Source organism: Thunnus thynnus, chromosome 23, assembly GCF_963924715.1.
Source record: "Thunnus thynnus chromosome 23, fThuThy2.1, whole genome shotgun sequence".
NCBI lineage: Eukaryota > Metazoa > Chordata > Actinopteri > Scombriformes > Scombridae > Thunnus > Thunnus thynnus.
In genome coordinates this window covers 25,448,440-25,471,624 of record NC_089539.1, presented here as the reverse complement: position 1 = coordinate 25,471,624, position 23,185 = coordinate 25,448,440, and the positions used below count along the sequence as shown (strand labels likewise).

Genomic DNA, 23,185 nt, shown 5'->3' with positions numbered 1-23,185 from the left:
ATTAAAGAACCTCTGACTCCCTTTTTATTTTCAAGAGAGTTTTTTGCTCTGGTACGTTTTTCTGCAACAATTTGATACAAAAACTACTTGTTTGATCTAAAACATGTCAAATATCATGTGTAAGCCAGTAAGTGGACGTAGAGTTTAGTGTCACTCATTCATTTTTAGTTAATCAATCAATCAATCAATCAATCATCTGTGGCTCACCCGGCCACCGGATCCAGGACGATGGCTCTGGGCTCGTCCAGGTCTTCAGAGATCAGGATCTTGCGCATGGTCCCGTTGAGCCGGGTCACCTCGATGCGGTCTGTCCCGGTGTCGGTCCAGTAAAGGTTCCGTGCGATCCAGTCGACCGCGATGCCGTCCGGGTGGTTCACCTGAGACGTGACCACGAACTGGGCGTCGCTGCCGTCCGGCAGGGAGCGGCGGATGGCCTTGACGTCGTCGTCCGTCCAGTAGATGTAGCCCTCCACCGGGTCGTAGTCGATGGCGATGGCGTGCCGGATGTCGTCCACCTGCAGGATGATGTCCGTGAAGTCCGGCGTGTCCAGAGAGATGCGACGCAGGTCGGTCCGCCGGGCCAACAGCAGCATCTGAGTCGCACCTGAGGACCAAACGGCGTCCCGACAATTAACACACAGCACAGAACTAAACATCTTCTGTTCGTTAAAGCGTCAGAATGAACCCAAACTTTTCTCTTATAATTTGTACTAAATGTCCTAAAAATGAGCCGTTAATTATCTGCTAATTACTCAGAAAACTTCCAGGAAATGAGTATAAAATTAGAGGAGCTGTAAAATGAAGCGCTGCAGTCCGGCTGGTTATCTGTGATGATCAGTGCAGCTGTTAGAAGCGACAACCTGACGTCATCCGTAAAGTTTCAAAATAAAAGATTCTTCTCTCGTTTCCTGACGCGACGTTTCAGCAGATTCACTCTGATTTAAAGAAGCGAGAAGAAAAGAAACAGTGAAAGGAGGCATTGTCCGCAGGGGGGAGCATGTGATCCCGCCTTTCACAAAAGCCTCCCCGCCTTCATCCCTCCGCCCCCCCCCCCCCCCCCCCCAAAAAAAGTAAATAAAAAGAGGCGGGAGGGAAACGTCCGGGCCTGCCATTCAAAACAGCCTGCCCAATGATGGAGGGGGGTTGCTATGGCAACTGCAGGTCAACGCAACAACGCCTTTAAAAGCTGCTCTGAGTGACGATGACGGACGATGATGATGATGATGATGATCAAGAAAAGTGAAGCGAGAACGTCATCAGAATTTTTTTAAATTTGAGAAAAAACAGGCGAAGTTTCTCTTCCTGCAGGAACGTTAACGGATCCTTTAACGGATCCTTTAACGGATCCTTTAACGGATCCAGTCTGGATGTTTCTCAGTAAACGGTTACACCAGACGACCTTCTTCTTCTTCTTTCCGTCTCTCACCGACTCAGTTCAGGAAATATTTGGATGCTTCTCTGTTTCCACTCTAACGAGTCTGTGAAGCCAAACTGCAGATAATAATAATAATAATAATAATAATAATAATAATAAATAAATAAACTTTTATTTCTTCTGATTCTTCTGTTTGTGTGTCAGCAGCAGCAGAATCAGAGGCTGCAGATACACGTCGCTGAATATGGATGCAAATCTTAATGTGATTCCAAACTGCAGCTGATTTAATTTAACTTTCATGAAAAACATTTATTAGTTTTAGTGTTTTGATGAAAATATGAATCAGTTTTAGTCACAAAAAAAAAGTTTTGTTGTGTTGTTTTTTATTTTTCTTTAATTATTTTTAATTTTTTGTTTTCGAAGCATCTTGATGCTCCAGCTGTGGCCATCTTTGGTGTGTACAGTTACCACGGTTACGGATTCCATGTCTGGGTTTAATTTGAGAAGAAGAAGCAGCTGTTAGATATTAGATAAGAACATCTGGAGGGATGTGTAGTGTGATGATGATGATGATGATGATGATGATGACGGCGGTCCTCACCCTCTCTGCAGGTCTTGCCGTCCTCCAGCAGCTGGACTCCGGTGGGACAGGCGCACTGATAGTAGGGCTCCAGCGGGGAGATGAGACAGAGGTGAGAACATCCTCCGTTCTTCAGAGAACACGGACTGTTCACTGCGGGACACAAACAGGAAACGAAGGTCAACTGAAGGTTAAAAAAAACCAACACAAAGACGCACCTGGACTTTCAGTGAGTTTATACATCATGTGACTCAGGAGAAGCTTCTCTCTGGTTCAGTGTTCAGTCACCATCATGCGTGAGCTTTGTGTGAGAACATCGTATTTAACAAGAGAAGAAAAACGTCCAGCGAGTTACACACATTTCCTGTCACATCCTCACATCGTCCAGGTGTTTCTTAGCAGACGATGTGAGGATATACATTGTGGTGTCTTTATATAATTTGGTCGACATCAACGTGTTGAACATCGTTGGACAATAAACAAGTTCATCTGTAGATAAATGAAGACTGTTTTCATTCTCTTTAAGGCCTTTACACACACACACACACACACACACAAAACCAGTCACCATGGCAACGATACGCACTAGTGACAGAAACACAGAATAAGTTTCTGTGGACACGAGATGCTGGACGCAGGTCGGACTGAGCGGATATGACGCTCTCCTCTTATATTGTCGAGTGAGGAGAAGAAGGACAAGATCATCATCATCATCATCATCCTCCAGTGATGATGATGATGATGATGATGATGATGATGATGACGATGATGATCTCCGACCTGCGTTCAGCGTCTCGTGTCCTCAGAAGCAGCCGCCTTCACCAGGAAGTTACTGAACCAAACCAGTTTGCATGTCGGCTCCACGGGAAGATAAACACATGGTGATGACGCTTATGATATGTGATCCATCAGTGTATTGATTCATGTTCACAGTGAGTGAACCTACCTGCAGCTGATCAATCAATACAGATACGATCAATAAGTTCATAAACACACGCAGCAGGATACTAAACGCCGCATGCAGGCCGTCGCAAGAAACAGCTGTCTGTGCAGATTACGCTCTGTGATTGGTCGATGCTTTTATTCACTGTGTGAAACAGACAGACGTGACTTTTTAGCATTTATTAACTGACACGCTGTAGTCATTTACATTTACAGTGGTTTCCCCGGCAACGACAGAGGTTGACTTGGGTCCTTTTTCACCTCGTAATATTCACGCTGTGTGTGAAAGTCCTCGTGACACAAACAACAGCTCAAAAAAAAAAAAAATCGACGTGTGAATTAATCGCACGAAAAAAAAAATGGCGTCCAGTGTGTAAAGGCCTTCAGTCTGTGAGAAGACGACATGGATCCGTTTAATCAATACAGTCCATCAGCTTTAACGATCATCTGTCACACTTGTGCTCACAAGTCAAGTCATAAATAAACAACATGAAATCAAAATGAACAATAAACATAATTCCAGAGTGGAAAAACCCTCGTTAAGAGTCTTTAATGGTTTTATTTCTGCTGCAGCAGTCAGACAGATGTTCCTGCTTCTCTGATGTTGTTGCGTGACCTTTGACCCAGTGATGTTTGGGAAGGTTTCAGTAGCTGAACGTCCCTGAACGTTCACGAGTTCAGAGAGATAAACGCTTCAGTTTACTGTCACAGAAAAGCTTTAAACCATCAGGTCTGAGCAGCTGCGACTGTCCTCAGTGGCAGAAACGTACAGATTATATCAGGAAACATGCAAAAAGTCTCTGATTGCAGCTTCTTAGATGTGAATATTTTCAGTAAAACTGAAGATCTTTGTGTTGTGGACAAAATGAGACATTTGAGGAAGTGAATGTCTGAACTCCTGCTGGAGCTTAAAATCAACATGCGGGTGAATGTTGATGATTTCTGGCGTTAAATTGTCAAATTTATAGATCTTGAATATCGAAATAAAAGCTAAAACCACAACAAGTCGTGCGGAGGAGTCACACTCACGTGGCGGCTGCCTCTTGGGGCTGAAGACGTGGATGTCCATCGGGGAGAAGATGTCTGAGTGGACGACGCGCTGCTCCGTCCCCGTCTGCTTCCTGCAGGAGTGGATGGAGTGAGTGTTCCAGTCGGTCCAGAACAGCGTGTCCTCGTACAGCGTGAGGGCGAAGGGGTGAGGCAGCTCTCCTTTCACCACCACCTGCCTGAAAAACACACACACACACACACACAGGTCACTCCTCACCCTCCTCACACACACACACACACACGTCACTCCTCACCCCCCTCACCCCGCTCACACTCCTCACCCTCCTCACACACACACACGTCACTCCTCACCCTGCTCACCCCGCTCACACACACACACACATCACACCTCACACTCCTCACACACACACACACGTCACTCCTCACCCCCCTCACCCCGCTCACACTCCTCACCCTCCTCACACACACACGTCACTCCTCACCCTCCTCACCCCGCTCACACACACACACACACGTCACTCCTCACCCTGCTCACACACACACACACACACACGTCACTCCTCACCCTTCTCACACACACACAGGTCACTCCTCATCCTCCTCACACACACACAGGTCACTCCTCACCCTCCTCACCCCGCTCACACTCCTCACCCTCCTCACACACACACGTCACTCCTCACCCTGCTCACACACACACACACACACACGTCACTCCTCACCCTTCTCACACACACACGTCACTCCTCACCCTCCTCACACACACACGTCACTCCTCACCCTCCTCACCCCGCTCACACACACACACACACACGTCACTCCTCACCCTCCTCACCCCGCTCACACACACACACGTCACTCCTCACCCTCCTCACCCTCCTCACCCCGCTCACACACACACACACGTCACTCCTCACCCTCCTCACACTCCTCACCCCGCTCACACACACACACACACACACGTCACTCCTCACCCTTCTCACACACACACGTCACTCCTCACCCTCCTCACCCCGCTCACACACACACACACACACACGTCACTCCTCACCCTTCTCACACACACACGTCACTCCTCACCCTCCTCACACACACACGTCACTCCTCACCCTCCTCACCCCGCTCACTCACACACACACACACACACACACGTCACTCCTCACCCTCCTCACCCCGCTCACACACACACACGTCACTCCTCACCCTCCTCACCCTCCTCACACACACGTCACTCCTCACACTCCTCACACTCAGCCGCTCATCTGCTAAATATTCAGCCGTGACTTTTAGATAACTCTAAGCTCCCAGCATGCCTTTCTTCAACTCCTTCATGGCTGAACATTTAGAGAACAACTCAACTCTCACGAGATTTCATAACGAGACTTCTGCTGAGCGAGACTTGGTGACACAATAACAAAAGATAAAGAGAAACGTTTCATTTCTCTGAAAGGTTCTTTTCCATGACGTCATCAGACACGTATAACACTCAACACAACTGTCGTCTCCAATGATCACTTTTTCCAATAATCGATTCATCATTTGGGCTGTAAAAGGTTGGAAAATAGTCACATCCTCAGATGTCACATCTGACAAAGTGAAGCATAAAATCATCAAATTTAAGAAGCTAAAACCTGAAAGTTCTTCATATTTCTACTTGAAATCAGTGATCAGATTCATTTTCTGTTGAAGTTCTTCATCAGACGACTCGAAACAAGCTCGTCAATAATGTAAACAAATCATCTCTTTAATTTTCTTACAGTGGAAAGAAAAAGAAAAGCCTGTTAGCTTCACTTCCTCAGCATGTTACTGAGAGGACTGTAGTCCTCCTCCTCCTCCTCCTCCTCCTCCTCCTCCTCCTCCTACGTACCTGGAGGATCCGTCCAGGTTGCAGCGGTGGATGAAGTTGTGTTTGGCGTCGGCCCAGTACAGTTTCTGCTGGCTGTAGTCCAGCGTCAGCCCGTTGGGCCAGTAGATCTCTTTATCGATGATCATGGAGCGATTGGTCCCGTCCATCCCCGCCCGCTCGATCTTTGGGACCTCGCCCCAGTCGGTCCAGTACATGTACCTGAGAGCAGACAGACAGTCCATCAATCCATCAGCTGAGCAGCAGGAAATCAATCAATCAATCCATCAATCAATCAATCAATCAATCAATCAATCAACAAGGTTTCTGTCATGTGAAACAAATAATCAATTATCAGCTGCCAATTAATTTCATTCAATGGATTAATCAATGAATCCACTAATCATTGCTGTATGTTTTTAATGTTATATATGAGTGTTTATATTAATAAACTGTTTATTAGCTTCATTAGAAGAGTTTTTATCTCCACTGTCATAAGAAATGAACTTCAGCAGGTTTAAACACAAATAATAATAAAATATTTGATTTAAACACTGAAGTGAACATGAAGGAGGGATGACGGAGGGATGACGGAGGAGTGACGGAGGGATGATGGAGGGGTGACGGAGGGATGACGGAGGGGTGACGGAGGGATGATGGAGGGGTGACGGAGGGATGAAGGAGGAGTGACGGAGGGATGACGGAGGGGTGACGGAGGGATGACGGAGGGGTGACGGAGGGATGAAGGAGGAGTGACGGAGGGATGATGGAGGAGTGACGGAGGGATGACGGAGGGGTGACGGAGGGATGACGGAGGAGTGACGGAGGGATGACGGAGGGGTGACGGAGGGATGACGGAGGGGTGACGGAGGGATGACGGAGGGGTGACGGAGGGATGACGGAGGGGTGACGGAGGGATGACGGAGGGGTGACGGAGGGATGACGGAGGGGTGACGGAGGGATGACGGAGGGGTGACGGAGGGATGAAGGAGGAGTGACGGAGGGATGATGGAGGAGTGACGGAGGGATGACGGAGGGGTGACGGAGGGATGATGGAGGGGTGACGTAGGGATGACGGAGGGGTGACGGAGGGATGATGGAGGGGTGACGTAGGGATGATGGAGGGATGATGGAGGGGTGCCGGGCAACCAACAACAGAGCAAACGCTGCTGCTGGCTGACGGACGAGTTAATAACACTTTATATAATTAAATGTTATCAACAAACAATTATCAGGTGAATATCTATGAAGTTATGTTTCATTCTTTAATGAATATAAAGATGAAACATAATATAATATTAATATTAGTATTATTAATATTATTATTATTATTATTATTATTATTATTATTGTGCTGCTCAATGTTTGTATTTTATTTTGTATATTTGCTGGTTTTATTTTATTTGTTTTACTTTTATATTCCCAGATTTATCCGTTTTGATCTGTTATCTTCTTTCATTATTTACTGTAAGTTAAGTAGGACTTGTTATCTGACACCAGTACCGATACCAGTACCAGTACTGGTACTGGTACCAGTAGAGAACTTCATTCCATAACTCCGTCAGAGACACTGAGCTCGACTTCACCACCACAGACTGCTGGGGTTGTAGCTGCTGTGGTAGTCGACCAATCACATGTCAGAATAAACTGAAGAACGTTTGCTGTGATTGGCTGCGAGCAAAACCAGACAAAGAGTCTTTTATTTTAGTTCTGGAGACAAAACGGGTCGAATCAGGAAACTACGTGAGTGGAGACCTTAAAGGTAACGTTAAGGACGCTCTTAAAGCTCTTTAATGTTATGATATAAAACTCATCTTAGTCAATTCATCAGTTTAGCAAAAAGAAAAAATTACTTTCTGTTCATCTTCAACATTATTCTAGTATGATTGATAGTTTCAGTGTAGATTCAGTCGGGTCGAGAGTCTCACGCTGAGTCTCAGTTTCAGCGTTCAGTGCTTTGATCATGTGACAGCAGGTTTTTATTTTAATTATAGAGAATAATTAGTGATGAACTGTATTCTCACAAGCTGGTTGTGATGGAGGTTTTATATTTACATTTATGCATCCGCTCGCAGTACCATGATGATGGTTTGCAGACTTGTTATTTCTTGTAATCTATAAGTCACATGACTGATTTATAAGGAAATAATAAATAAATAAATAAATAAAATACCACCAGGATGAAGACAAGACAGTCGTGTATTTTCAATAAACTTACATTAGTGTGTTCAAGTTATAAACTGTTAAACTACATTAACTTAGAAAACAAACACTGAACTGTTTTCACTGCTCTGGTGTGTGTGTGTGTGTGTGTGTGTGTGTGTGTGTGTGTGTGTGTTGGGGGGAGGGGTCTGTGGGAGGTCAGGGGTCACCGCTGTGCAGCTAATTCTCCTCTTTGTTTGCCTTAATTACCATCACAGCTGGACGGCCCCTCTGTCCTCCCCCCATCCACCCACACCACCATCACTGACCCCCATCCCAGCACGGGGGGGGGGGGACACGGGGAAGACAGACGAACCCTCCAGCAGCACAAACAACCAGATCCAGATCCAGATCCAGATCCAGATCCAGTAAAGGCTGCTGTCATGACCAGAACTGACACAAGATTTTCACTTTAAAAGTCGTAATATTACAAGATAAAAAAATATTTATATAATATTTCAGGAAAAAACAAAGTTTGAGAATTATTAAGACAAAAAAGTTGAAATATTTTAAGAATATTTAAGAATATTTTTGAAAAAGTTATTATTTCGCACTTTCAAGAATTTAGTCATAAAATACTGTCAGTCGTAATGTCAGTTATAATTCAAAAATAAAGTTGTAAAATTTTAAGGAAAAAATACGTAAAATTTAGAGGAAAAAGTTGTAACATGTCAAGGAAAGAAAAGTTGTAAAATTTCATGAAAAAAAGTTATAATTCAAAAATAAAGTTGTAAAATTTTAAGGAAAAAAGTAAAAAAAAACATTGTAATATGTTGAGGAAAAAATACGTAAAGTTGTAACATGTTAAGGGAAGAAAAGTTGTTTTTCAAAAATAAAATTTTGAGAAAATGTACAATTAACATTTAGCAGACGTGTGAGAGCTGATAAAACACCAGCAGGATCCAGTCAGGAGAGAAATAATAATAATATTTAGAGAATAAAGTCGTAATAAGTTGCTTTGAAAGTAAAATGTCACATATAATGATGACAAGTCTCTCAGCTGCACTTTATCATTAATGTGGATAAGAAGCGACACACAGGTGAGATTTATGTCTTCAGTAGTTCTGAAACAGGAAGTTGTGTTTGGTGGATTTTTACCTCTGATAACAAGCAGCTGCTTCATCCAGAGGCAGCAGATGTTCTGAATGAAATACTACATGCATAATTCAATATCTGTGGATTTTGTTGTCTTTTTCTCATGATAGAAGACTAAAAGCGGTCCAGAAATCTTTGGTCAGAGTGGAGCATCCTTCAGTCAGAGACAGAAGCAGCTTGTAGGAAACAGAAAGCAGGATTATAGTGTGAACTTCTGGACATGAAGTTGGTAAAACTGCCCCGGCAGACTGAGACGCTCTTTGTCTTTGTGGGGAAAGTCTTGTGTGTTGTGTGTTGCAGAGGTCGAGAGCAAGTCAGAGGCAGGAAGGAGTGAAAGAGAGAGAGAGAGAGAGCTGCTGCTGTCCAAACGGGCTCTTTAATGAGTCCAATTACACGGCTTTTAAAAATCTGTCTGATGTAATGACGAGGCCTCTTCATCTGAGAGCTGCTGTCCACTCACAGTTGTGTAACAGGGCCTCTTTGTCGTGATACAACTCATATTTCTAACCACGCACATAACAGGGACACACACAGATTGAAAGAAATATGCAGGAACAGACCAACAGCTGCGACTAAACACTCATTTCTCAATTAATCAATTAATAGTTTTGTCTTTAAAACGGAAGAAAATGGTGAAAAATGTCTTAAAGCTCACGGTGACGTCTTCATGTTTTTGTTTTGTTAGTTTACTGACATAAACAACACAGAAAAGCTTCTGATCATCACATTAAAGAAGCTGCAACCAGCAAGTTGCCAGTAAACCAGTAAACCTTTTTGTGAAAATGGTGAAAAATCTTCCAAGGTGACGTCTTAAAGATGTTGATCCGACCGACGACCCAAAACCCAAAGACACTCAGTTTATAAAATATAAAACAGAGAAAAGCAGCAAACAAGTTATTATCAATATAGTTGCCCATTAATATTCTATCTATCCACTAATCAATCAATCAATGAATGAAACTTCATATCACAGACATGACGTTACGTCTTAAAGGTAAAAACATGAGTCTTGTGTATCAATTAGTCAGCTGACTGTGTTCTCCACTAATCAATAAGTGCATTTGTTCATAAAATGGCAGAAAATAGTGAAAAACATTTGTTATAATTAATATAAAGAGTTTATGGCGACGTCACTAAACGTCTTCTTTGGGCTACGTTGACGTCAACAGTCACTAAAAACTACAAATATTTGACACATTTGCTTAAAAAAAATTACTTAAAAGATGAATCGATTATCAAAACAGCTGCCAATTAATATTCTGATTTGTTGTTTACGTCATTTTTGCTGGTTTTTGTTGACTTTATGATTAAAAATCTCATAACACGGACCATTTAGTGGCTGTTCTGGAGCTTTCAGTCAGATCTGTCCGCGTTGGCTTTAAAGTTGAGACTAAAAGTTAATTAATGAAGTCCATTTATTAGCTGGATGTTCTGATTGTATTCACACAGTCTTGGATATATTTAGGTTTTGGGGAACATTTTACAGCCTTTAACTGTTGATCTATTAACTGAAAAAGGGCGTCGTATCGTCTCGGCCTCTAAAAATGACCCATAAACAGAGCTGCTGGGCCTCTCCACGTAATCCCTTTCAGTCCAAGACAAAAGCCTTAACTGATAGCTCGCCCAGGAGCAGAAAACGCCAACAGCCTTTAAAACACAGCAGCTGGTTGGGTTTCACTGCAAACAAAGCAAAACTAGCAAACTACCGAACGAGCTGCTGGCTGCATCCGACCTGCACAGAGCGAGAAACGACCACCAATACCACCTGAGAATGAAAAATACGACCAGCTCGACACGCTGCAGGTGTGATTAGTGAGTTTTGTGTGTGTGTCGGGTCTGAACAGCGTCGGTGGAGGCCAGGCAGCAGAGAAATGCCGTGCACACAACAACCGTCCCCTCACCACAAGAGCTGCATTGTGTTTGGTACCTGATGCATTAATCATCCCAGTTGAACCGAGTCCAGCTCTGCGTTCCATCGTGGATTTTGGAGAACCAGTTTTCCTCAAAGACTGTGCAGCACTGAAACCCGACTACAGAGCGACTGAACAAACAAATCCTACAAACCAACAGCTGCTCTTATCAATAACAAAGCAATAATTACAATATCAATACTGTTAAAAGCCTATTAGTGGCACTTTTTGAGGATTGATTGTGTTTATCTGGAGATCCTTTTAAGCTTTACTCTCATTACAACTCCATGTGTGCCATGTGAACCAGACTGTACCAGAGCTTACTGTCATAATCAATACATCCTGATACGTCAATAAATAGCAAAAAATGATAAAGAAAAGCATCAAATCATCACATTTGAGAGGCTGCAACCAGCAAAATTTAGGCATTTTTGCTTTAAAAAAATGACTCAAATGATGATATTCAACTATAAAAACTTCATTGATTGATCAACTAATCATTGCAGCTCTAGATTAGTCAATTAATCTGAAACTATTCTGATAATCGATTAATCATTTCAGTCAATTTTTGAAAAACTCCAGAATAAAATACTGTGTTGTCTGAACTTTTTATTGTGTTTATCAAGCTTATTGATCGATCTTGTTTATGGGTTGTATTTCTTTGTTTGTTTGTTATTGTGTTGTGTGTATCCCCCCAGTGGGATCAATAAAGTTGTTTGTATTATATTGTGTTGTATATTCAGGCCAATAACATTATTGATTTGCTGTTTTTCTTGGACATATGACAACAAGTCAGTAGAAAACACTTCTTATTACTATTTTATAACAATTAATCAAGAAAATCATCATCAGATGAATCAATAACTAAAATAGTTTTAGCCGCAGACTGTTAATCCTTCAGCCATAAGGTCACGATGTCGGATTAATCAGCTGATCAATCAATAATCTGTCATGTGGACGAGGTTGTTCTGAGGTCAGATTTCTAACAGACGCTGTGAACTGAAACCTCAGATTGTTGTTTCCTCTTACTTCCTGTTCATAAAGTAACGCTGCCTTCCTCTGTTTCTTGTCTTGTTTGAATAAACTTTATTGGAACCGTCAGCGGACGAAACCGACTGACGGCGTCGCAGGTTCTGTTTACGCAGAAACGAAGATTAACACGATGTAGAAGATTCATAAACACACACAGCAAACATTAACTGCTCAAACACCGTTTTCTCTCTTTTTTTTTTTTTTTTTTGACTTTTCATTATTGTTCAGAAAACACAACAAATAAAAGAGTTTCTGTGTTTATGTGTGACAGTGTGAACAAACCACACCGTCACATCTGCTGCTTTTAAAGAACATGTACGTCACGGCTGCCTGGAGTTTCTGATCATTTCTACAACTCTCAGTTTTCTGTGATGGACTGATTGAAACACATCTGAGGATCCATTCTGGTGACGTAGACGTTCTGTCAATCTTTAACTTCCTGTGTGATAATGATTGATTACAGCTGGTGACTTCCCCGAGCCCGTTTAAACGGGGCTCGTTTGATACGCTCATTAGACGCAGCCATAAAATGCTACAATGGGAAAGTCTAAAAAGGAGCTCAGCGCAGATCTGAAGAAGCGGATCATTGACTTGAACAAGTCAGGAAAGTCACTCGGAGCTATTTCAAAGAGACTTAGTGGGCTCCTGTATGTGACACGTCCATAAAACACCATCCCCAAGTCCAGACGACGTTTTACTGATGTTTTATTGAAAAAATTAAGAAAAATGAAAGAGTCTGACAAGCAGCTGTTGCACAAAAAATATACAAAAAAATGCAACCTGACTGTGAAAATAAAGTGATGAACAGACGACGGTGATAATAGTAACAATGGTCACGATGGTGATAATAGTAACAATGGTCACGATGGTGATAATAGTAACAATGGTGACGATGGTGATAATAGTAACAATGGTCACGGTCAACAGAAAATATCAGAGCTCTACCAACTCCCTTTGTCCAAAAACTCCCGCAATCACCTGAGTGAAGAGGTTAAATAATAGGAAACCACACCATGTGTCAAGCAACGTAAGTGATGCAATACCTGACGCCCACGTCAATATATAAACAGAAATAACAACATATTTTAGCTCCTACAGGTCCAAACAACCAAAACAACACAGCTGCGTCACTGCTCAGCCGTCACCTGCTGCTGGTAGAAAACTGGTCTGGATGGTTAGAAGCTGCTAATCTCCACATCTGAGAGGAATTTCTGGCATTTTTCCTTGAAAACATTTAACAGATCATCAAAATAATCTCCAATTAACTTTCTGTCAACTCTATCTCTACAGCCATGTTCACCTGTCCACATACTTTTGTCCACATCTCACAGCTGGACAGTAAAGGACAGACTCAACATGCATGTCTTCTTTATTTTTATGAAGGTGACGTCCTTTTCTCCTCTAACACGACGGGAGGCCGGTGCGCTTTACAGCTACTATGATATGTGACTATTATAGTAAGAAGAACAGGTGCTAGTATATATATTATTTGTCCTTTTATTCCAAAAGTCATGAAAGAAAGCAAGAGGAGTATATTTAATAAAGCCCTGGAAGGCGGGAGGGGATGTTAAGGAGTAACCACCCGTACGGGACGCTTTAAGAAGTAAAGCGAACGCACCCGCAAGGAGGCAGGAATCATTTCATTGGTCAACAGTACACCTGGCCTTCTATTGGTTGAGGGATTTTGAGTGTTGTTGCAATCAGAGAGCAAAGCTGCACAAACAACAATATAGCAGAAGAAGAGCTGATGTAAGAGCAAGCAGGAGCCGTCTGAGTGTGAGAGCAAGAACTACAAAATCTGAACGTGAAATCAATAAATCATGCTCTCAAATTGAAAGACCGCACTCTTGAATAGGCTAAAGATAGAAAAAAAAGCCCCATACTGCAGTACCTTCCTCTGGCAGAGACACTGCTGGAAAAACAAAACAGCTGCCACGGCAACAAAGAGCCTTTGTAAAACGCACGCAACCAAACAAAACAACAGAAAACAGGAATGTATGAAACGCATTTTATGCATCAACGACGGAGCCTCAGTTTGTGTAGCAGTCATGCTAATGAGACACACACACACACACACACACACACACACACACACACAGAGCAGGGCGGTGAGTGATTAAATCAGAAGCTGGTGTAGTTATTTGTACAACACTGTGATCACAGTTTTGTTCAACGCGTCACTTCGTGCTGCCAACAGTGTGAGAGCAGAGAGTCTAAACGCACCACAAACTCATTTTGGGTCTTTTGTACCTGAAGTTTGGTTCAGTTCTGTTGGTAAAGTTTGCAGCTCAGTTTGGATCCGCTGCTGTTGTGTGAATATCAGCAGATAAACAGTCGGCGCCATTAAACCGTCGCAGAAGAAGAAGACGACGCGACGTCATTAAAAGCTCAAACGATGGAAAACATGATGGAAATATGACGTTTCTGTTAGTTTCATGTATCGACGTGAGGAAGGTTACAGACTCCTCATCATCGCTCCACACAGATCTGATGTTTTCAGCTCTTCTGTGGCGTCTAAGTCACATGATTCATCGTTTATTCACTGCGTCTGTTTGCATACAGCTGCTGTTACACCTCAGACAACAGGAAACACATTTCACATATATGTCATTGTCTGTTTTCACTCAGTTTTTTTTATGTGTAAATTGAAAATGTGGAAGAAGTTGGATGGAAACGTCGTGTGTGTCCGCTGGGACAAAAGGACGAAGAAGGAAATTATATATTAGTTATCCAACAAATAGAGTTAAAGAGCATATATAAGGAAAACTAAAAAGGACCCAGGACAGAACCCTGGGGTACACCACAAGTGTAGAGCTGCAACTAATCAACACTTTTTACAGATATTTGACTTTTGTCTTCTTCTCTTTGAGGTTTTTTAATGTCAAAACTGAAAATGTGAATAAAAACAGGTGGATGGAACCACACTTATTGTTGTCCTTCAGTTCCGGTTTGTTTCTTGCAAACAAGACAAAACAAAAGTCAGTTTACAGTTAAAATATCCGGTCGTAGTCCAGACTCCATCTGTCAAAGACCTGGTTTAAAAACGAAGCAAAGTCTCACAGCGACTTCACTCCAACTATCAGGACCGATATCGGCCTCGTGTATCAGCAAACGGCTCGGTGTGACTTTAATCTCTGATAGTGAGGTGGATCAAACGCCGAGGAGGGAAGAGTTTCCATGAATAGAAACCCAGGAGAGAAAGAGAAAGACAGACAGAGAGAGGGAGAGCGACAGCCCCAAATTTAAATAAAACTAATGAATACATTACAGGCCTCTTTTATCTGAGTCCTAATGGATTTACATCCTAATCCAAACGCCTCTGTGGAGCCTGACTGCAAACACGAAGAGGAGGAAACATGCTGATGAAGGACAGGAAGAGAGGTGAGAGATATTCTGACTACAGTGCTGTCGGCTGCTCTGTTTTACACCGACGATTAGTCGATTGATCTGTTAGATGTCAACTATTGAACGAATCGCCAACTATTTTGATAATCGATTAATCGTTTTGAGTCATTTTTTAAAAAGATAAAATCCTCTGATTCTGGTTTCTTTGAGGACAAAACAAGACATTTAAGGACTTTGGGAAACAATCAATAATGAAACTAATCATTAGTTGCAGCCCTACAGACATACATGGTAGTAAAGGTTTTGGACGAGTTCACTGAGAACTTGATAAAAATGATAAATGAATAATAAATAAATGACACTTTTTCACTACTTTCTGATATTTTATAGACAAATTGATAAATTGAGAAACTATGAATCATTAGTTGCAGTTTTAAAATGCTTGTGATTATTAAATGTGCAGATTTCAGGTCTGGAATGAACAACTTTTTACATCACAGGTGGAAAATAAACTTTAGATACAAACGACTAGTAGAGAGATGAATCAACAGATGAATTAATAATGGAAATAACTGTTGCATCTCTTTACTTGTTGTGTGACGTCTGTTTGTGTTTAACATCAACACAATAATAAAGAAGAACCTGTGAGATTGGATTTGTTTCCAGTCGATGGACTAACGGTCGCAGCTCTAGAGGATACAGAATAATTCAATAACGATGTTTGTAAACACATCGTCACCCAGAGACTAACGAGCGTTTGTCATTATTTTATTATTATTACTATTTATAGACAAATGGATTAATCAAGAATCTGCAGACTATCAGTGTGAATCCTGCTGCTGAGCTCACTGCTATCAACAGTGCAGACTCTCTCTCTGTCTGTCTATGTCTCTCTCTCTGTCTGTCCATGTCTCTCTCTCTCTCACTCTGTCCATGTCTCTCTCTCTCTATCTATGTCTCTCTCTCTGTCTGTCCATGTCTCTCTCTCTCTCACTCTGTCCATGTCTCTCTCTCTCTATCTATGTCTCTCTCTCTGTCTGTCTGTCTATGTCTCTCTCTCACTCTCTCTCTCTCCCAGTGTGTCTATGTCTCTCTCTCACTCTCACTCGCTCTCTCTCTCTCTCTCTCTCTCTCTCCCTCTCTGTGTCTGTCTCTCTCTCTCTCTCTGTGTCTATGTCTTTCTCTCTCTCTCTCTCTCTCTCTCTCTGTGTATCTATGTCTCTCTCTATCTCTCTCGCTCTCCCTGTGTGTCTATGTCGCTCTCTCTCTCTCTCTCTCCCTGTGTGTCTATGTCTCTCTCTCGCTCTCCCTGTGTGTCTATGTCGCTCTCTCTCTCTCTCTCTCTCCCTGTGTGTCTATGTCTCTCTCTCTCTCTCCCTGTGTGTCTATGTCTCTCTCTCTCTCTCTCCCTGTGTGTCTATGTCTCTCTCTCTCTCTCTCTCTCTCTCTCTCCCTGTGTGTCTATGTCTCTCTCTCTCTCTCTCTCTCTCCCTGTGTGTCTATGTCTCTCTCTCTCTCTCTCTCTCTCTCTCTCCCTGTGTGTCTATGTCTCTCTCTTCTGTCGATCTCCAGCCGATAGAAGACATTCCTGAGCTGCCGACAGCGAGCGGCTCGCTGCTCTTCGTCCTCACAACACTGACGCTGTTGTTCGGCGGACGGCAGCAGCTCAGCCGCCCTGCAACCCAGTCTGATCTGATCCAGGACGAGCTGCAGACAAAGCAGCAGAAACACCCCCCCCCCCCCCCTCCTCCTCCTCTCATTGTTCAGCCAGTCGAGGCCTCGTAGAGCGTTCAGGTGAGTCTGCTCCTCTGTGTTCAGAGAGGTTTATAAAACCACACAGACCAGCATCAAGACTTCCTGCTGCTCTCTGAACAAACACAAACTGCTGAAAACTCTTTTTTACTTTATTTTCTTAACTGATGCTAATTTGTTTAACTGTCATGTTTTAGATTTTATTTACTTTATATTGTTTTGTTTTTACTGTAAAGCTCTTTATAAATAAAGTTATTACTATTATTATATTAGAAAAGATCATTTACTACATTTATTAATGCATTGAACGACCTAATGTGAGGGATTTGCTGTTTTTATTTGTTTTATATTAGTGAATATTTTGGGGTTTCAGACAAACTAAAACATCTTAAAGTTTTTTCCAGACAGTGAACATTGATTCATCATCACTTTTAGTGAACTGACTTTCACTTCCTGTTATTTTAAATATTAAGATAAAACTGTTACACAGTTTGTCCATTTTTATTTTAATGATTTAACAGCAGAAATATTCATTATTGACCATTTTTAATGGCACAACAACATTTTCCTCATTTTCTCTTCCTGTTGTTGTGTCGCAACAACACGCCTGTTACGTGATTGGCTGCACGTTCCATCATGAAGCGATATGATTGGCTGGTTGTTTTCATGAAGGTTTGAATCAGTGAAACTATTGAACAGTTTTCTTATTTCTATTGATACATTTCTGTTTTACTGTGTTTATTATTTTTATCTATAAAGCATTTTATTGTTTATTATGAAAAGTCAATAATATCTCTGATGAATATATTGGCTGATATCAGCTTCCTGAGGATAAATTACTATAAATTATTATTATTATTATAAATGACTGAGGATAAAACACAGGACCAGATGCTTCAGCCAGTTAGAGCTGCTGGTTAGCATTAGCGTTAGCGAACCAGAGAAGAAACAAACGCAGACGGATCTCAGATCAGTGTCGGCGCCACAGCTGGATCCTGCAGCAGCGTCGGTCACAATCGCCGCCCGCAAACGCACCCAACTGATGAACGTCAGTCGATATATTAACCAGATATGATGTCATGTTGTTGTCGGTGTTTTAAACGCTCGTTACTCATCAGACGACCGTCTTCCATCCATCCGCCTTCGACACGCTTTGACTCGGTTTTCACAGTTTTACACAAAACAACCTTTCACCCGTAGAGATCGATGATGTCATCGATCGGCCTGTAACGTCTGTCCTATCAGCTCGTTCTCTCTCCATCATGTGACACAACACTCACCCTCGTCCTGGATCCAGAGCGATGGCTCTCGGCTGGTCCAGCTCCTGCCAGAACAGAACTTTCCTCAAAGAGCCGTCCAGCTCCGCCACCTCGATCCGATTGGTCTCCGAGTCCGTCCAGTAAAGTTTACTCCCTAACCAATCGCAGGCCAGTCCGTCCGGGGAGGCCAGGCCCGGGACCACGATCTGGACGGCGCTGGCCCCCGACTGGTTGAAGACGGTGCGTTTGATGGCCTCCTCGCTCACGTCGCTCCAGTAGATGAGGCCCTGGGAGTAGACGTAGTCCACCGCGGCCGCGTCCTCCAGCCCCCCCACCACCACCGTGGCGTTGGCCTTCTCGTGGGCCGCATCCACCAGCCGCAGGTCCCGCCGGTTCGCATACAGCAGCAGCGGCACGCCTGGAAAACACACACACACACACACACACACACCGTTTACACTGAGCTTGTTCTGGAGCTTTCAACCAAATCACAGGGCTTCTTCAGCGTGGAACTTTGAGGACATGAAGAGCTGAAGCTGAGACAATTCATCAACTCTGATAAAAAACACCAAATGTTCTTAAATATGAAGATTTTCTGCTTTTCTTTGTTTCACATCTTTATTTTGGGGTTTTAAACTAAATCAAATGAAGATTAATCTTCTCTGTGGTTCAAATCATTTCAGTTGAACTTTTGTGACTAGAAAATATTTTAAATCTGAACTGAACTATTATATATATATATATATATATATATATATATATATATATATATATATATATATATATATATATATTATTCTGTCTCCGTCACTCAGAGGCCACAGTGACGTCTTCAATCTGCTTGTTCTGTCAAAAACCTTCAAATATTCAATTTACTGTCAGAATTATCAAAGAAAAACAGTAAATCCTCCTGTTTGAGTCCTTCTGTCAACATCCTGACATTAGTGTTTAGAAACTGATTGAAATGATGAATCAATAATCAGATTAGTTGGTGGAACCCAGCTGGGGAGGAAGTTATTGAACGTCTTGAAGAGGAAGACTGACGGGTTGGCGAGGAGCAGCCGGGGGGACAACCCGACACATCCGGCGCTACACGCCGTCAGACCGGCGGCGAGGTCACCGTGAGCCCCCGCGGCTCCGGCTGCCGGCGTGTTTTCACTGCACTCAGAGGAAACTTCCTTCTCCAAATATTTACTACATGACAACATGAAAACCTCTCAGTCAGACTGCTGGAAACCTCCGACGGACACCCCAGACACACAGTAACATTATATATTATATTATATTATATTATATTATATTATATTATATTATATTATATTATATTATATTATATTATATTATATTATATTATATTATATTATATTATATTATATTATATTATATTATATTATATTATCACTTCATATAGTATCTAATATTAGATTAATGTGTAATAATCACTGTATTACACATTACTGGCAGGTTTTCTGTGTTTTAAATCTTCATAAACTGAATGTCTTTGTTTTGGATTGTTGGTTGAACAATCAATGAACGGAGAACATAACTGTCAGATTAATCTGTAATAAAAATAATTACTGTTATTGATTAATCTGCATGTTTATATCTTCAACTCATTTCATTGTTTTGTCTTTAAAATGTCCAAAACTAGAAAATATTCATATTTAAGAAGCTGAATTTTGATCTTTTTTCTTTTAAAAAAATTAACTCAAAATAATCAATGACGTATCAATGAACTGACTAATGGTTGGTTCACTCATTGATTAACTGATTATCAGGAAACGATATTGATGATTTGCTGGTTTCAGTGTAAAGATCTCAGTCATGAACGAGTGACTCGTCAATCATCTCCTCTTGGAAACATGAATGAGCAGTTTTTTGGTTTTTTGTCTTTTTTTCTGACATTTTATAGACTAAACAACAAACTGATCAGTCATGAATATGACGGTTAGTCGCAGCTGTTTGGACGAAACGTCGCGTCTGTAAACACGGAGATCAATTAAAGCTCCTGAAGTCATTCAGGGAATACTGAGGTTCAACCGTCAGATTCAAATGGTGTTACAACCTTCAAATAAACTGATGAGTTACAAGAAACTGCAGGACAAAGAGACAAAGAGACAAAGAGACGTTTGAGAAAGAACAGCAGGAAAGATTATTAACTTGTTGAAATTAAGAAATAAAGTTGGTGAGTTTTTCTGCTATAAAATGTCTTCATCGTTACTGAAAGGATCCTCATCAAAAGCTTTGATTATGTTTAAATATCCAGACGTTACATCACTGAACTATTTCACATATGAAGGAACTAAAAGCTAAAGCTGCTGAGACTGAACGTTCATCATTATCATCTCTGTACAAACTAAACTAACTGATCATCATCATCATCTATCAACCCTCAACTTCATATCTAATCAAGCAGAGCTGCAACTAACAATTAGTTTAATTATCAATCAATCAGTTTGTCCAACAAATCAACTGAAACTATAATAAGATGAAAGTAATGTTTGATAGATCAGATTGAAATATGACTTTAAAACATTAACGCTTCGTCAGTTTTCTGTCCATCAACTGAAATAATAAAGATTTAAAAGTCAAAAATGATCAAACGGCAGATAAAAGCTTTCAGCTTTTAAATGATCGTTTCATCATTTTTAAACAAAAACTTCATAAACAAGCATGTAAATAGTTTAACATAACCCAGATATTATAACTGTTTTCATTTCTATCTGCAGTTTATTTTCTACCTGAGATTTCAGTTCATCTCTGATTAAACGTCTTACAGTCACAACTAACGATCAATATTTATCTATAAAAAGTCAGAAAACAGTGAAAACGTCTGTTATCATTTTCACAAAGTGACGTCTTCAGACGTCTTATTCTGTCTGATCAACATCTTCAATTTACTACGTAGAGCTGAAACTAATGAGCGTTATTGATTAATCTGTTGATTATTTGCTGGATTAATCGATCACTGTTTGTTTTTGTTTTTTGTTTACTGTCACAGAACATCAAATAAACCAGAAAATATTCACATTTAAAAAGCTGGAATCAAGAGAATTTGGACATTTTTGTTCTTTAAAAAATGACTTCAAATGATTAATTGATCATTAAAATAAATTTAATAGACTGATCGCTGCAGATCAACATGTATGAAAAACAGAAAATCCTCACGTTTAAGAAGTTGCAACCAGCAAAATTTTGTGCATTTTTACTTTAAAATCATTTTCTATCGATCAACTAATCGATTAATCAGCTGATTGTTGCAACTCTTTGATATTTCCTGTACATGTAAAGATATTATTGCATCTTTATCACAGTTTATGACTTTCTAAGCTTGCATGAGGTTTATTTAGTGATATAAATGTAAACTGCAGCATCAGAACTGTTCAATAAAGTGAGTTTAACGACTCCTGGTTCAATGAATTGATAGATAATATCGATCCTGTGGAGAAATGACCTGTTAGCATAACAGCACAACATGTCAGACACCAGCTGCGGTCCAGCTCCTGCACAGATTTATGGATTCATTAGAGGCTGGTTGTGGTTTAAAGATCGATAATGAAGATGTTTTAGCTTTAACCAGTTAAAGGTTAGTGAGCTGCAGGCTGATTGTAGCATTTGTTGTGCTAACTGCTGCTGCTGTTCCCTCAATCTGAGCTTTCAGCCTGTTTTAAGTTACAAAACCCGAAGTTAGCGAGCGAACAGTCGCTGCGAACTCTGCTAAAATACTGAATCCACTCTGGAGATGTGGACTGTGGATGTAGAGAGTCTGGTTTGGATATTTTTCCAGCTAAGTTGGCTTAACATTAAGACTATTTGTGGTTTCATCCTGCTCCTGCTGCACACAGGAGATCAGCACGCATAGCTGTGCTGGCTAACGTTAGCTTCGCTCAGGAGAAATCAGGCCCGAACACCGCCGCAAACATTCACCTTTAAAACCGGATTTTTAATCAACTGGTAACAACACGTTGACACAACTACACACCACACGAGCACGGAAAACAAAGCGAAAAGGGTGGATTTTTTAGCAGAAACTCACCTCGTATGAGAAAACAAAAACTACACAACAACAGGCTCCGCAGCACGACACCCATCTTCCGCCCGTTTCTGGCCCTGCCGCCGCTCGCTGCTCAGCGCGGGTTTCCCATCGCTGCCTGCGGCCGCTTCTGACGGTTAGATACGAAACTCCGGCTGCGATAGAAGCTCTAATGTGTGTTAAATTATCCCCACTTCCATCCCGGCTGCTGGCTGCTGGCTTCTTGCTAACTGCGTCGGATCAACTCTCGGTCGGTGTCTCTCTACATTGTCCTGCGGGAGATCCGTCGTCTCCTTCCGCTGTGAGGAAGCTGCTCCCCCCGCCTCCTCCTCCTCCTCCTCCTCCTCCTCCTATTCCCCCCCTCACCGCCTCCCTCCTCCCCCCCCCCTCTCGCTCCTCGGCTCCGCTGCTTTCTATTGTTGGACTGATTTCATGCTCTCAAGCCAAAGATAATGTTACAACACGGAAAACGCCCCGCTGCCTGCACGTTTAACTGCGGCTAAACACGGAGAAAACACGCCTCGGATCCTGGGGGAAATGTTTCTGCCGGAGAAGGCGAAGTTTAGCGCGAACTCTCACATTCCTGCGGGACTAGTTTGTCACACAGAGAGAGTTTACAGCAGCAGTTACAGATTTATACCAGGATCTGTTATGACTCAAAGAAGTATTATTTACTACAACAGTCAGCACACTACTCTGATCTGAGCTGCAAAACAAACTTAACTCCACATTTCTCTGTGCAGAAGAATTAACGCAGAACCACATGAAAGAAAATCTGTATTTTAGGTCCATTTAACAGTAGAGGT

The 23,185-nt window shown here is 41.8% G+C and overlaps 1 protein-coding gene across 1 annotated transcript in view; it reads right to left on the bottom strand.

Moving 5' to 3' along the window:
- The window catches only part of lrp6 (low density lipoprotein receptor-related protein 6), a 56,738-nt gene extending 34,032 nt beyond the window's left edge, over positions 1 to 22,706 (bottom strand). Inside the window, exons 1-6 of the mRNA XM_067582356.1 lie at positions 22,383 to 22,706; positions 18,368 to 18,764; positions 5,776 to 5,973; positions 3,927 to 4,123; positions 1,977 to 2,108; positions 208 to 604 (exon numbers count right to left, since the gene is read on the bottom strand). Of these exons, the coding sequence (XP_067438457.1) occupies positions 208 to 604; positions 1,977 to 2,108; positions 3,927 to 4,123; positions 5,776 to 5,973; positions 18,368 to 18,764; positions 22,383 to 22,437 (1,376 nt within the window). The 5' untranslated portion in view covers positions 22,438 to 22,706. The remainder of the gene's footprint in view (positions 1 to 207; positions 605 to 1,976; positions 2,109 to 3,926; positions 4,124 to 5,775; positions 5,974 to 18,367; positions 18,765 to 22,382) is intronic.
- Positions 22,707 to 23,185: the final 479 nt, after the last annotated feature.